Source organism: Coptis chinensis, chromosome 2, assembly GCF_015680905.1.
Source record: "Coptis chinensis isolate HL-2020 chromosome 2, ASM1568090v1, whole genome shotgun sequence".
In the NCBI taxonomy this organism is placed as follows: Eukaryota; Viridiplantae; Streptophyta; class Magnoliopsida; order Ranunculales; family Ranunculaceae; genus Coptis; species Coptis chinensis.
In genome coordinates, this window is record NC_141457.1 from 56,182,631 (window position 1) to 56,196,909 (window position 14,279).

At 35.1% G+C, this 14,279-nt stretch overlaps 1 protein-coding gene across 1 annotated transcript; it reads right to left on the reverse strand.

Annotated features, from left to right (window-relative positions):
- Nucleotides 1–11,689: 11,689 nt before the first annotated feature.
- Nucleotides 11,690–14,000, reverse strand: LOC147516729 (uncharacterized). Its single transcript, XM_086589200.1, has 3 exons — nucleotides 13,818–14,000; nucleotides 13,285–13,697; nucleotides 11,690–13,178 (listed from the first exon to the last, which is right to left on the reverse strand). The coding sequence occupies exons 1-3, from the start codon at nucleotides 13,878–13,880 to the stop codon at nucleotides 11,897–11,899; spliced, it is 1,758 nt and encodes a 585-aa protein (XP_086445326.1). The 5' UTR covers nucleotides 13,881–14,000; the 3' UTR covers nucleotides 11,690–11,896.
- Nucleotides 14,001–14,279: the final 279 nt, after the last annotated feature.

Sequence of the window (14,279 nt, forward strand, 5' to 3'; positions counted from 1 at the left end):
GTAAAAGGAAATGAAAAACTTGTGAACTAAAGTGTATCCGTTAAGAATGTTTTTAATGGGTGATCTTGGACATACCCATAAAAATACTCCCGTACCCTATAACTAACCCAGTTTTTGTCATACCCCAAATAACCGCTTCAATCCAATAATATCTTCCAAATTAATTTGAGATATTTTCAATAAGGGTAAAGAAAGAGAAAAAACAAAAAGACCGAGAGACTCATTCCAAAAGGAAACAACAAATAAAAAAAATTGAAAATAATACTCTGGACCTTGAAGAATCTTTGTGTTACTACAAAGACACTACACAATAAGAGAACTTCTATCTGAGGTAAAAAGAATGCCCAAAAAACAAATTGTTTTTTTCCTCTTCTAAAAGTTGCTTCAAATTTGATTTTTTTTTTTCTTATTGCAATTACTTCTTCTTCATCATTGTAGAAGAACGGTTAAAGGAGTTTAGTAGAAATATATCAAATTGAAAATTTCTCAAGCGGAAAATGAGAAAAGAAATGAGAAGGAGCCAAAATGAGGAAAAAATACATTAATGGCTGATGAGTGAGAGGAGAAAGACTAAATTCTACAATTTTATCTCTTTCTAATTCCTTTCGTAAAGGAGAAAAAAAAATGATAGAAAAAAAAGGAAAATAAGTGCGAAGGGTTTGTGTTTGCTGGAAGGATAAACACTTGTTTTGTTTTGTCTTTGATATACTTAATAAAAGAAAGGGTAATTCAGGAACCTAAATGTGTCTTAAACAATTTTATTTATTTATTTCAAAGTTGGGGTATGGGAGTGTTTTTATGGGTATGTCCAAGATCACCCTTTTTAATTGGTATAAAATTAATAAGATTTAAATGGAAATTGATCCGGCCATAAGAGCATCTGCAATGGGTGGTGTAAACCGTATAGAGTGGAAAGTTTACATTCTAAGTGTCAAAAATCTCTATCCAATGGGAGTGTTAAACCGTAGGTAATAGACTGAGGGGGTGGGGAATTACCCATCTAGATATTAGTTGATAAATAGCCCGGGCGACACTTGAACACATGTCTGAACGTTTAACTTGAAGTGACATCCCTATCTATTTCTAAAGTTACAATTTGAAAATTTTAAACTCAGACGACACTTGAAGTGACGTCCCTTTTAAGTGTCATCCAAGTTTAAAATCAAATTTTTTTACATTTCTCCATTAGAAACAATAGATAGTGGATATTTATAGGTTATATAATAATTTACAATTGGAGTTGTAAAATCCTAATGGCACTTAGATGGAGCCTATGTGGAGGTGTAATTTTACACCCCCCATTGAAAATGTCCTAAAAAGGAAATTAGAAACAATAAAAAAAATTTGTTATTGATATTTTCTATAAAAACTAATAAAATAAAGTTTTAATTGATTGAGTAAGATAATTCATCCGAATTTAAAAAGGGAAGTGCATTAAGTATACTAGCAAATTGGCACGCGCGTTGCGCTTGTGAAGCTAACAAAGTACAACAACAAAAATAAATATTTCAATATACTTTAACATGATTATAGAAATTTTAAAAGCGCGCACAAATTAGGGAGAAAAAAGAACATTATATCCGAACAAAACCAACTGAATACAGGAATTAAAATATATATATATATATATATATATATATATATATATATATATATATATATATTTTAATAAAAGCAAAAACGTAGCAGGTTAGGTCTAGAAACAATTGCAAGAAGAATACGTTCTTAAAAACTCTAAGGAACGAAATGTAAGCCAAACAAATGTTATTACATAAGCAAAACTGATAGCGAGAATGTCTAATTCTTAGTTCTTACATCTACATCAGTTGCAGGAACATTGAATTTGCAAAAAAGTGAACGCTGAAACATATTGTAAATTGAAGCATAAAAAATCAGCATGAGTCACAATGAGGACCTGCATGCGGGCTATCTTCATCTTGAGCCTGAACACTTCATATATGTTGTCCATTTGCATTGTACACTTAAATATTTGGTGACATGTCTAGTCTTCAAATCAAGCACGTTCTATCTTGGTGCATTCCTTAGCATGGTTGCATGTAAAAGTAATTCTTTTGAATTTAGACTCAACATTGATCAATAGCTCATTCTTGTATAGTCTTCAATTGAGGGTGCTTGGCGTTTAAGTAATGTTGCTGATAGAGAAAGTGGTCTGGATGAAAAACTTTTCTTCTGTGTGCAATGTTAACATGTATATTAAACAAAATTTGTCTGTAGAATCAAATTCCATTTTTAAAACAACACCATGGTCTTTGATATCTGTAAATTTACCAACTCAATATCTGGTAGCAAAAAAGAATGCAAAAGACAGGTAAAAATAATTAAATAAATAAAATATACTGCTAATAAGACATCCCATACAACAAAAGAAGAACTATTAAATACCTCATCGTTTTTATTCAGGGACATCATGCTAGCAAAAAGCACGGAATATAGACACTCAATGTTTGAGATATGATAAAGCGTTGAGATATGTTCTTACGAGCATTCTGCATACATATGTTTTATCAGCAAAAACACATTGAGCAAATAAAAAGAGTACCTACTCACATCAATTTGAGATAGAGAAAAGTCCTTACAATGTTAAGAGTTCGTTTCCAAAGCATGCATATGGATGTTTAAGCCAATTTTTGATAACTCTGTACACATTTTTTTCAAGTAAATTGGCACACCTTTTGCTTGCATCACTGAAAAAGTCATTATTGTTCGATCGATCAGTGAAAATCAAGTGATCTACAGTATATCCTTAACAATAATTGAATGAGATGAGAAATATTTGAAGGTCTGGATAGATAAGAAATTAAGAATCAAATAAACACAGCTAAAAGTGTGTATGCCTTCCCAAAATTGAGTACATCCAACAATGAGCTTCCAAATGCATGACAATTCTCAATAGCAAATGTACTTCTCTTGATGTACTTGTGAACTTAATCGGACGCTTATATATTCAAAGGGACCTCGTTCTAACTTCAAAAGCCAAAGATATAATAGAAAAATAAGGGCCATATTACCCATATTGAGCCCACCGCCTATGACTTCGCCAAAGAGCCCTTACATCCTTTCAAAGACATTGAAGCCACCAACTATACCTATGTTACCTACGGTTGAGCATTTCGTAGAATATAGGCGGAGGCAATTTGACAAACCAGAAGTTTATATTACCACTTCATCTCTCCACATTGACAAACTACACACCAGTTCGTAAATGTTGTACTTATGTTCTCATAAGAAGTATATACTTTTTAACAAATTATAGAGTACAACTTTATAATGAGAGCATGGAATTATATATATACTATATAATTGCTATTATATAGAATAGTAGTGGCTATGAACTATAGTCATATAGTGTCTAATAGTTATATTGTATCCGATATCATTTATTAATTATATAAATGCTAACTATAGTGACAAACTACAATTTCCATAAGAATGGCCACTCCACCAGGTGGGCCTTCAATAAAAATGACAGCTCTTGCTGGGACACTATCCAGTTTGAACTGTCCCTGCATTACCGTCCATGCCTTAGTTGAAGCCTGCAAACTTCAGAAACCATTACAAGTAAACAAAGACAAAGACAGTTGATAATCCTTTGATGCAAAAGCTTAAAAACTAAAGTCTCGGCGTGCTAATGGAATCAAATTATAAAAGCATAAAGGAAGCAAACTCCTTAGGTCAGCCACCAGACCACATACTATGAAGGGCCAATACTGAAGTATGTTTCTACAAATAGGACTAAAGTAGTAGAAAATGAAAACATACTAACTTGGTAATGCAGGTATCTGACTCTTGTACATCCCATTTTTGAACCCACAAAGTTATCCGTACTAATGTGGTCATTTCGAATTATTACGATTTGGACTAACCACAAAGGCGACCTTATAATCAACTTTTTCCTGCACCCTTCCAGTTATTTCTTGCTGAATTCCATGCCAAGTCTCGGTTCGGTTAGTTGTATAAGAAAAGTATTAGCCAGATACTGGAAGTATTTTAACAAAGGCCTTGTTGTCGGAGCAGTAAGCATAACCTTCTGTAAGACTATATTGCCTTTTCTGAGTTCAATTTGTATTGGTTATTCTATATGTAAAGATAACTATGTTTCTTTGTTGCTTGATAAGAATCACAGTATTGGCATCTGCTAGTAATCGTAGATCGTCATTTCAATCTCAAATAAATGAACTGATTGGTACATGCAAATTCTTCAGGAACCGAACTTTGCGGAGAGGAACGGATACAATCTTCGGATGAGCTTGTTGAAATGAGTCGGGGCCGATGGGAAGGCTGCCTTGCAATCGAGATATACACCACTAACATGGTGAGTCTTATTGACAGATTGCAGCCTCATTTCTCTCCTCCATCAGGGGAGTCGCTGAGGCAGGTGGAGTTTCGGATGATCCAGTTTCTTAATTCCACTGTTCTTGGTTGGCTTGCAAAGATGAGAATAGAGAACCTATCATCACTCCCACCAAGTGAGAGCAATGGGTTTTCGCGACCACGAATCACACGTTCTACCTAACTTCGGCTAATGACCGAGATGGGCCAAATCCTTTACCACATGGAGATCGCTTTCCAAGAGACCCGGGCAAGGCTTGACGAGGAAAAAAATTCGGTAAAAGCGAGGTTACGGTTTGTCACCACAACGGGGATCACTTAAACCGAGGCTGAAATCTCTTGTCGCGGAAGCCGGTACTCATGACCATCTTCATGAAGTAAATGTTGGAAGATCTTCCTCGATATGCTCATCTTCCATTGGTATCTTCACTCACGCGGTGCCAATCAAGTGTCTTGTTACGCGGCTCCTAGGATTCAGTCCAATAATGTCGCATAAGATCTGTATATATAGATGATTCTTCTATGATAGTACTACAACATTCGTTAAGAACGGGTTGGTAGGTAAAGAGGCTCAATGATACTGCACATCTGAGGCTTCTCTAATCAGGCATCTTGGCCACAAACAGTTGGATGGCGTCAAACAGGCTGTAATCAACTGGTTGAGTAGAGTGTTCCGGGACAAAAGAACACGTTGCAATATGCAGCTGAGCAAAAATCAAACAAAACCAACAAAGCACTAAAGTAACGAAATTATGTGTGATAAGCACATCCGTTAACTATGAAATTTTTTTTCTAAAGAATGCATCGAAACATTTTGGGTCCTTTAATATATTGTTCAAGTACAAAGGCATCCAATTTGACTTCAAGCACTTCAGTTGCAAGTTTACTATATAACAAAATTTATGGGATTTGTGCAAGTGATAAGCATATGATTTCTTCTGCAAGTGAAGCATACATCTAGACTGCTTTTTTCAGTTGTAGGAAAAGGAAAACATCATTACATAGTTCAAAATACAGCCAACACAAACCTTGAGTCTGCTAAAGACCTCACCAAGCAGCAGCAACAACAGCTATTAACCCAAACAAAAGACTTATCATTATTCACCACAATGCACCTTTGGTGAGCATGTCATTAAGGGTTTTTAACAGGAGATAACTCTAAAACCAATAAACCTATCTAAAACTACTGTAACCAGCTTTAACAATGGCCATGGAAGTGTAATGAACTTGACCGAGGTTCAAAAGTTAGTTAATGTGGCTGCATTGCATTTAATCCGATAGGTTGTACACTTGTACCTCTCGAACCTTTTCCCAGCTAATGGCCTCTCTAACCGCTCGAATCTTTGTTTTGCATTTGTAAGAGTCCTAGCCAATTGAACTTGCAGCTGTAATGATAACCACAATTCATCATAAAAGAACTATCTGAATCTTCTTTCCCATCTCCCTACAACCCTCACAATTAAATTTCAACCATCTACACATCGCAAGGCCCGAGTTGAGTGATTTCCAGAATTTGCTATCTGTGTTTGGACTTAGGGTTTAGGGTTACACAACTAAACTCTAGGAGCAAATTTATATACACAACTATGTCTGTGAGAATAGTTGTGTATATACTCCACCAGGCATTTCGAGATAATTTACTTTGATCTCCAATATCTACTCTAAATGTTTCCCCTCTCCAGACATACCAAAGGGTGGAAAACGTTGTTGTCAACAGGACAATTCATCTTCCATCGACACAGAAAAGGCCGAGCTGATAACTCCATACAACTTTTTCTAAAAGGGCAAGACTCATCATATTAGGGCAAAATTTTATCCCAAAACCCAATTTTTGAAACTAACAAAAAGTCATCAAGATATTTCATGCTTCTTAAAAAAAAAATCATAAATCTTCAAATAATGATTAGAGGCCAGTAGAACGAAACTAACCTTCCTGCCAAAGTAGCGAAATAGTTGCAGATCCTCGAATGAGTAATTGCCAATCTATGAAATTTTTGAATAGGTTAAATGAAATATCTTACCTTTTGAAATAGAGATATTATTAGGGCCGCATTGTTCTTTTTTGTTTTGTTTTGTTTGGCTATTACCTTTTAGGAGAAAGCGAATGAGAGATTTGAGAGAGAGAAAGCGTCGTAAGAAGAGAAGGCTGTTGATCCCAAGTATTTCAAGAGAGGCAAGAGATAATACGATTTTTTTTTACCTACTATTTGCAAAAAAAGATGGAATACGTAGAGATTGAGAGGGAGACGAAAAGGGAAAGGATTAGTGTATTTATGGTAATTTAAGTCTTAATTTATGACTAATAAATATAGGCGTACAATTCATATAGTCATATAGTGCGTGCATTTGGTTTTCAACCTGAATTTACACAAAACTCCTTTGTGATGGTGTTATAACTTAAGGGTATAAATGGAAATAAAAGTTGAAATGACAGAATAGTCCTTTTTAAAGGCATTGAATATTTTATTTTAATATCTAATCAAGGGTATTTAGTGGTAGATAAAAGGTTGGTCTAATTTAAAAGGTCAGGTTAATTATGGTGTACTTTACTAATAGAGATATATTTCAATCTTAGAATTTCAAATCTAAGAAGCACAACTCTAATTTATGTCAAATTTTTGTGCATTAAGCCATTAAGTATTAGAATTTCAAATCTAGGAAACACAACTCTAATTTGTGTCAAATTTTCCATCTTCATCAATCACTCTTACCTCTCAACTTTTTTTTTCTAATTAGTTCTTTCTCTCTTTATCCAATAAAAATATATCATTGTCTACTCTTTTAAGATTTCATTATTAATTATTTCATGAAGAGAAAATTAATTAACTTTGACTAGTCAAAGAGGAAAAATAGCTTGAGGACATAAGATGTAAGAAGTTGGAACAAAAATAGCAGAGGATGAAATGTTATCCAAAAGTTCAATTCAAGTTTTGGGAAGAAGATATATCAAGATATTTTGAAAATATCAACTTATACCGATATTGTCACGATATTTGATGATATATCTATGTTATTTACAAAAATATCAACTTATATCGTGATATTTGACTATATGTCAAGAATATTTACAATTTTTGCACCAAAAAATATCAAATGCATATCATTTGCAGAAATTTTGATATATATGGTAATATTTTGTGCTATGGATTTGACCACAGCCAGAATGACCACCCTGTAGTTTTATTCTCTTGCCAAACAGTGCTGTTTAACCTGTTAGTGCTATTCCAAAATTCAAACCAAATCAGGGATTCAACCGTGCATAATTTAAACACCAAATCGTGCAGGCTAGAAGCACCAACACCTAAGAAATTCATACTCCTTGTAGGCACAAGAAGATAAGAATAAGATGGAAAAGTAATTTGCCACTCGTACAGAAGTACAGTCTGTCCATGTTCTGACTTTGCTCACAAAGTCACAAAGAAAAGTGTCCATCCTTCACTCAAAGACATGCTGAAAGAGGGTGAGGTATAGATTGAAGCATTTAATATCTCTATTTTGAATGCTCTATTAACCAATCAAATGTTGTACTGTGATCTGTGATATATACATTTCAGTGTTTAAGAAAAGCTCATATAAGACACCACTGTCCATCAGGCTCAAGTCCTTCGCTTCACACTACGTTTCAGCAACTATCTTCGCAGTCTGCTCAAACTTGTTTTATTTTACAATTTTATTTGACTTGTAATTATTCAACTACGAAAAAAATCGGAATGAGAATCAAAGTGCAAGATAAGAGGCACATGATTCCCTCACATGCCCACACTGACATCATCATATCTGGCCACGACTCTCCCTCTTTACTATGTTCCCAACATTCAAACACCACGCGCCTTTTATAAACTAACTCATCTTCAACATCAAGTTATCAACAATACGTCGAGATTTTTTAATATACTAATCAAATGGAAAAAATAAAAATAAAAAGTTTGACATTTCTATTAAGTTCCTCTTGGGTACAAATTACAAATATAAAGTTTTAGGTATTTTTTAGCTGTACTTGGAGATTTTATTTATTTTATTTTTTTTTTTGATTGACAAATCTGATTTAAACAAGATCAGTAACTCATTTATGTGGCGGAATTCAAACTCTAGATTTTTGGTATCATCACCTAAAGATTTTACCAATTTTACTAGTTAGTTGGCACCTGCGAGACTTCAAATTCATTACATTCTATCACTCAAAAATGCCCTACTGTCTATTGCATTCTAGGCATATTTATAAATCTTTTAGCCCTTTCCAAATGAAAAAAAAAGAGTTGTTGAAATGTTGGTTCTCGATTTATTACACAATTGTCTACTGCATTTTTATTGAGATGCCACCAGCCACTATACATTGCTTCTAGCCACTAACCAATGTGACAGTGTAATGTGGACCACATGAAAGAGTTCGGATATTGTAGTTTCGACAAATAAAAGAACGTATTTTGATATGGTTTTGAAACTTCTCTGTCGCTCGATTAGATATTTAGATCATGCCTATGCTGTGGACAAAGTGACAAACCATGGCCTTTAAATTTCACCTATTCCCGCCAAATAACTGCAACCTTAGGAGGTTGTATATAGTCATTTTAACATACAATTTGACTAATGGAATCGTCATGGGTGACAGGCACAACTCTCCTTTTCTTTCACTGCAATAAAAAAATTAAAAAAAAAAAAAAAAAAAAAAAAAAAAAGTCAATAGGATAATAAAGAAATCAGTGAAATTATTAAACTTACACCTGCCATTGATATTATTCTACTGATCTATTAATTTGTATACAAAAAATGTAGTTGTGGACTTGTGGTGGCATGTTTCTTCACACATCCGCCACTTCCTTTCCAGCTATCCGTTTTTTAATAAAGAATTACTTAGAATAATGGTGAAATAATCATTTAAACTTTATTCAAATAGATCTACTTTTTTTGTGAAAGTATTATTCAATCTGTTCTCTGCCTTCGTACTTACAAGTTACAAAATTCCAAGCTCCTAGGCTTATCATCAGGATTCAGGATATGAATTTAATTACGGAATGCCATTCATTACAAAAACGTGGAATATCAGAGTATCCAATGTTGGTTGTTACTTGTTAGTGTTGTCTGAGATAAACTAATAAATGTCGTTTTAGTTTTTTTTTTCAGCAATCTTGTGTATGTACATTTTTCAGCATTCTTAAAGTCTTAATCTTCCAAATTTCAATAAATCCTCGATGTCTACCAGTTTTGTGTAGTCGATATAGTTAACTTTTGGCCTTTGGTTATAAATGCTGCAAAATTGAGGAATCAACATCAATAATACACGATATATTTGACGTGTCGGGATTCCATAGATCGGCATTTAAGTGGGCATCAAGATTCTCAACTACACTTATATGCCGTATCAGAATGAAAATCAACGAGATTTCTATTTTAAAGGTAACAAATATTCGAACTGTGAAGTGGTATTGAATATTGAGATAGGGGAATAGGCATATAGCTAACTTTGGCGTTATCTTTGAATGAGAATAATATGCCCTGATCTGCACATAGGCAGTTTGAAGAGTGAGCAGAAAACCGATCATAGCAACTGTGGGCTGTAATTAACTTTAATTGATCTGTCAAATTCTTCTGGAAGTACTTAATTGCAGCAGTATAATGATGGAAGCATTTCTTAAAAGAAAAACCAGTTACAGTAATGGGATTGCAACTAGTCGGAGATTTGCATGTGCCCCACAAGTGCAAACTTTGCTATTTACCTGTTTGGTGAGATTTATGTATTATTTTCATCTAAATGTCGTTAGAAACAATAATTTTGATAAATGTATGTAGTGCAAGTGGGTAGTTTAATTATAAGCTATAGTTCTTGATAATACCTCTTTACCATCAAATAACGTGGATTTATGAATTGATTACCAAAGATCCCAGAGCACCACCTAGATAAAATATGTGGCATTCAGAGTTGTTATTAGACTCACCAGTTGAATTATTAACTAAATTATGTTCTTCCAACTCCCAAGCAAGCTAAGGGCAAAGGCAGAAAGCAATAGATGCAGATTCGAATATAATCAATATATTACTCTTGCGAAAATAATTGACCTATTATCCAAAGACAAGAACGTACCCCAATAAGAATATAAGATAAGGACCTACCATAATGATAAGAAGAGCAACAGGTGTTATGTTCCTTGATATCAAATTGATAATGTAATCAATAATCTGATGAATCGAGTTTGCATGGAATTACAAGTACTTGGGATGTGTAGATTTAGGCATTACAGAAGCTCCACAAGGAGAGATGTATGCTTTTAAGACTTAAAAGAGGCTTTTACACACTGCTCCTCGTTTGTGAAAACACTCAGATTTTTGTATTACAGGTCTACCTAATCACGTACTGGATGTAATATGAGATAATGGCTTGAAGGACAAAGATGAAAAGAGAAGATCTTGAAGAGCAGTTTGAGCCTGTAAATAGCAAAGAGAGAAATTGTGGGAATACGGACATAGCTCATCAAATGCTCAAAATTGTCTCACATTTGGCATTGATCAGCTTCATTGGTTCTGGGCTTTTGGCTTGCTTATAAGTTTTAATTAGCTTAAAGCATATTCCTCATTGATTTTGATTGGCTTGGCAGCCTTGGCTTGATTAATCCATCACAAAAGAACTTCCATTTGTACCTTTCAATCTCTGAGTTGAAAGTTGAAACTGAATAAACCAATAATAAGTCAAGAGTCCCCCATTCCCCTGGACTAGCCAATTCTGTTTCTAAAAATAATGAGAAGATATCCATGTAGTATAGACGTATAGTACTAGAGAGTTATAAATCATAACAATGGGTTCTTGCAGCAATGTCTAAATGCAGAACAAAAAATCTTCATGTAACTATGTAATATAGCATGGAAAAATACCTCAATTTCCATAATCTCTATCAAGAGTTCTGCAAGCAAGTACCTAAACAGTACAACTATTCATTCTAGGATTCCCACAATGCAGTACATCGACACGTTCATGAAAAGTTAAAACTCAAAACCAAGTAACCAACCCCGTCAATTCAAATGAACCTGCAGGTGCAGGTGCAGGGTGCAGTCCCATTTAATTGTTTATCAGTTCATCACTTTACATCAGAGATATCCATATCATATGTGAACCAATTAAATAAGGGAATTAAATAACTCATGTACTATACTGTTATTGTCAATTTGTCATTGGACTTATTTGGTCCCCCACATACTCACAGAGAACCTCAGGGAAATAGAAAAGATAGACAGACAAAAAGATAGTCAGAAAACCCAAAGTAACAACACAACTACTTACCTGCAAACAATATCCATCATAAATTCTCAGATCATTCAAAAAAATAACAAAACAATATACAATATAATGTAGAAGAAGCAACTCATTAGATTAATAGGTAGAAAGATATGTACATAAACTTGGGACCAAAAACATAACTAAAGTAACTAATACAAAGAACTAACTACGTAATAAAAGGTGACAAAATTTCCCGGCTATTGCATTGCTTTTGTACAAAGAAAGAATCAGATCTCTAGTCCGGTGAAATCTGACAACCCACAATTTATTCCGATTTATTCAGCAGCTCAATGCTTCATAATTCACCGGAATCTGACGGGTGAAATTAACTTGTGATAACAAGTTCCCAACGACCGCAATGTCTCTACAGAATACCCCTTGGAAAACTGATGCAGCTGTTGCTGTAGTTGTCGCCATTGCACTATTTTTCTCCCGCAAAGTAATGCAACTTATTGCATAATCTGTCGACTGCACTGGGCATTTATCTTGAATTCGAACAATGGGTTCTAGTTTCTCTTCTACTTTTGTTTCTAGAGTTGGAACTTGGATAGCTGCGGTAGTAGCAGCTGCTGCTGCCTGTAGTGCCACGGCAGCTGCAGCCTTCTGCCTTTGTTTCTCTGCTGCCTCCTCATCCATGATTATATTCATCACATTTGTATACCCCTTTTGAAGTAGTCTGTAGAGCATCAATGCTGACATCCTTGCTTGATCCTTAACTGAATCAAGATCACGGTCATCCACAAACTCACACCGATCAATAAAAAGTGTGGCCTTATCAGGCCTGTGTCGCAAACAAAGCAATAAATGGGCTCGCTCCAATTCTGATCGGGAACACCCTCGTCGTAGCCCAATCAAAGCATAGTAATCCACATTGCCTATTTCGCCTGATTTAATTCTTTCCCTCAATGCTTGAATCTTACACGCAAGTTCACGGAGACTGCTGGGGACATCACGGTACCTAATATGTTGTCGCTTCCAGGAAGGTCCTGGAAGTTTTCTGTCTCGGAGAATTGAGTCATAGAGTAGCTTCAAGTGTTCAAGATCATGTAAACAATCGGGTAAGCATCTAATTGTCTCAAGGAGAGAGGCTCTTGTGCTTAGGGCTGGAAGACAAGTAGGATCAAGTGCAAGGGTGCGATTGCAATCAGCAATTGATTCCGCAATTCGCCCTGCAGCACGATATGCAGCTGCTCTATGAACATAACATTCAGCAAGGAAACCTTGTGGGGTTCCTCGACGATTGTCTACTATCTTAGAGAAATGCCGAATGGCCTCCGAGTAAAGACCAGCATTAAGGGCAGCAAGTGCTGCCGCACGACGACGTAGGAGAAGTTTAATGTGAGTTAAAAGTTGTGATACCCTCTCAGCCTCGGACGGAGGCGGCGTGGTGTTATTCATGTCATTGCTTAATGCTGCATCAGACAAGGTAAAGCTGTCCTCAGACCAGCATATGCTTTCTCTTCGAAATGCAGCGGAAGAAAGGCGTTTTCCTGTTTGTAGGAGAACCATTGCATCTTCCATTAATCCAAGATAGCAACAAGCTTCACCCAATACCAAGTACCTGCATTACACACACAAGTATAGTGAGACACCATTCATTCCAATGATCCTCCATATCAATCCACAAAAAATCACAATAAATAAATAAATAGACATAAATAAATTACCTCCATTGACCTTCTTTATCACATTGTTTGCATAGCCCAGCCAAAACTTTCTTCTTCAGATCAGAAACAGAAAAGCATTTGAATGAAGACTCTCTATCAGATGAATCAGTTGATGAAGAATTATCAGAAAGAAGCTTCACTCTTTCTCTTGAAATCTGTAAAGAACTATTATCTGAAGAAGTAGTCAATTCTTCAGATACCATTTTATAGCTAGGAATGTATTCCTGAAGCATATTAGCCACTTCCTTAAATCTTCTCAAATAAAGAAGTGTTCTAGCTTTGAGTTCCAATGCTGCTTCATATCTAGGCGAGAGTGCAAGCGCTGCATCAATAAGATTGAGTGCTGTAACCATCTCTGATTGTTCTTGTGTTGCAATAAGAGCTCTTGCATCTTTAACATACTTATCTACAATCTGTTTCAAACCATTACAAACACGAAAAATATCCATTCTTTTAGTATTTGAAGCTAAACAAAACACACTAATGTCCCAAAATGTCTAAACATGTAGTGAAAAAAAATGTAAAAATGTAACCTTTTTGTTGCTAAGCCACCAATGCTTCTTTTCTCCATTGCCTAAACATGGAGAAGTTGTCATGGTTATAACACCATTAACCTTTTTCTTCTCAGATGTTGAGTTTTTCTCTCATTACAGAGAGAAGAGAGAGAGAGAGAGAGAGAGAGAGAGATGTGGAGGAAGAAGAGGGACTCTGGCTTTTAAGCAAAGAAAGAAAAAAAATTCAAAGAGTGTAAAATGAGGTGGAGGAAAAAATAAAATAATAAATTAAAGGCCAGCTTTGACTGAGAGCAAAGCTTTGATCCATCACATACATTGCTGGCACAGATGCCTCTTCATTTCTCTTTCTCACACCTCACACGCCAACTTTTTATTTTTCCTTTAGGCTTATTAGGCCTATAGTCTATTAAGGTTCTTCTCATGTAGCTTTCACACTCTCTTTTGTATTATTAAAATCAATAAATCAATAAAACAGGAAAA

Coding starts and splice junctions, on each gene's coding strand:
- LOC147516729 (XM_086589200.1), bottom strand. CDS start 13,880: ATGACAACTTCTCCATGTTTAGGCAATGGAGAAAAGAAGCATTGGTGG. Junction 13,698..13,817: donor GGTGGCTTAGCAACAAAAAG/GTTACATTTTTA, acceptor GGTTTGAAACAG/ATTGTAGATAAGTATGTTAA. Junction 13,179..13,284: donor GATAAAGAAGGTCAATGGAG/GTAATTTATTTA, acceptor TGTGTAATGCAG/GTACTTGGTATTGGGTGAAG.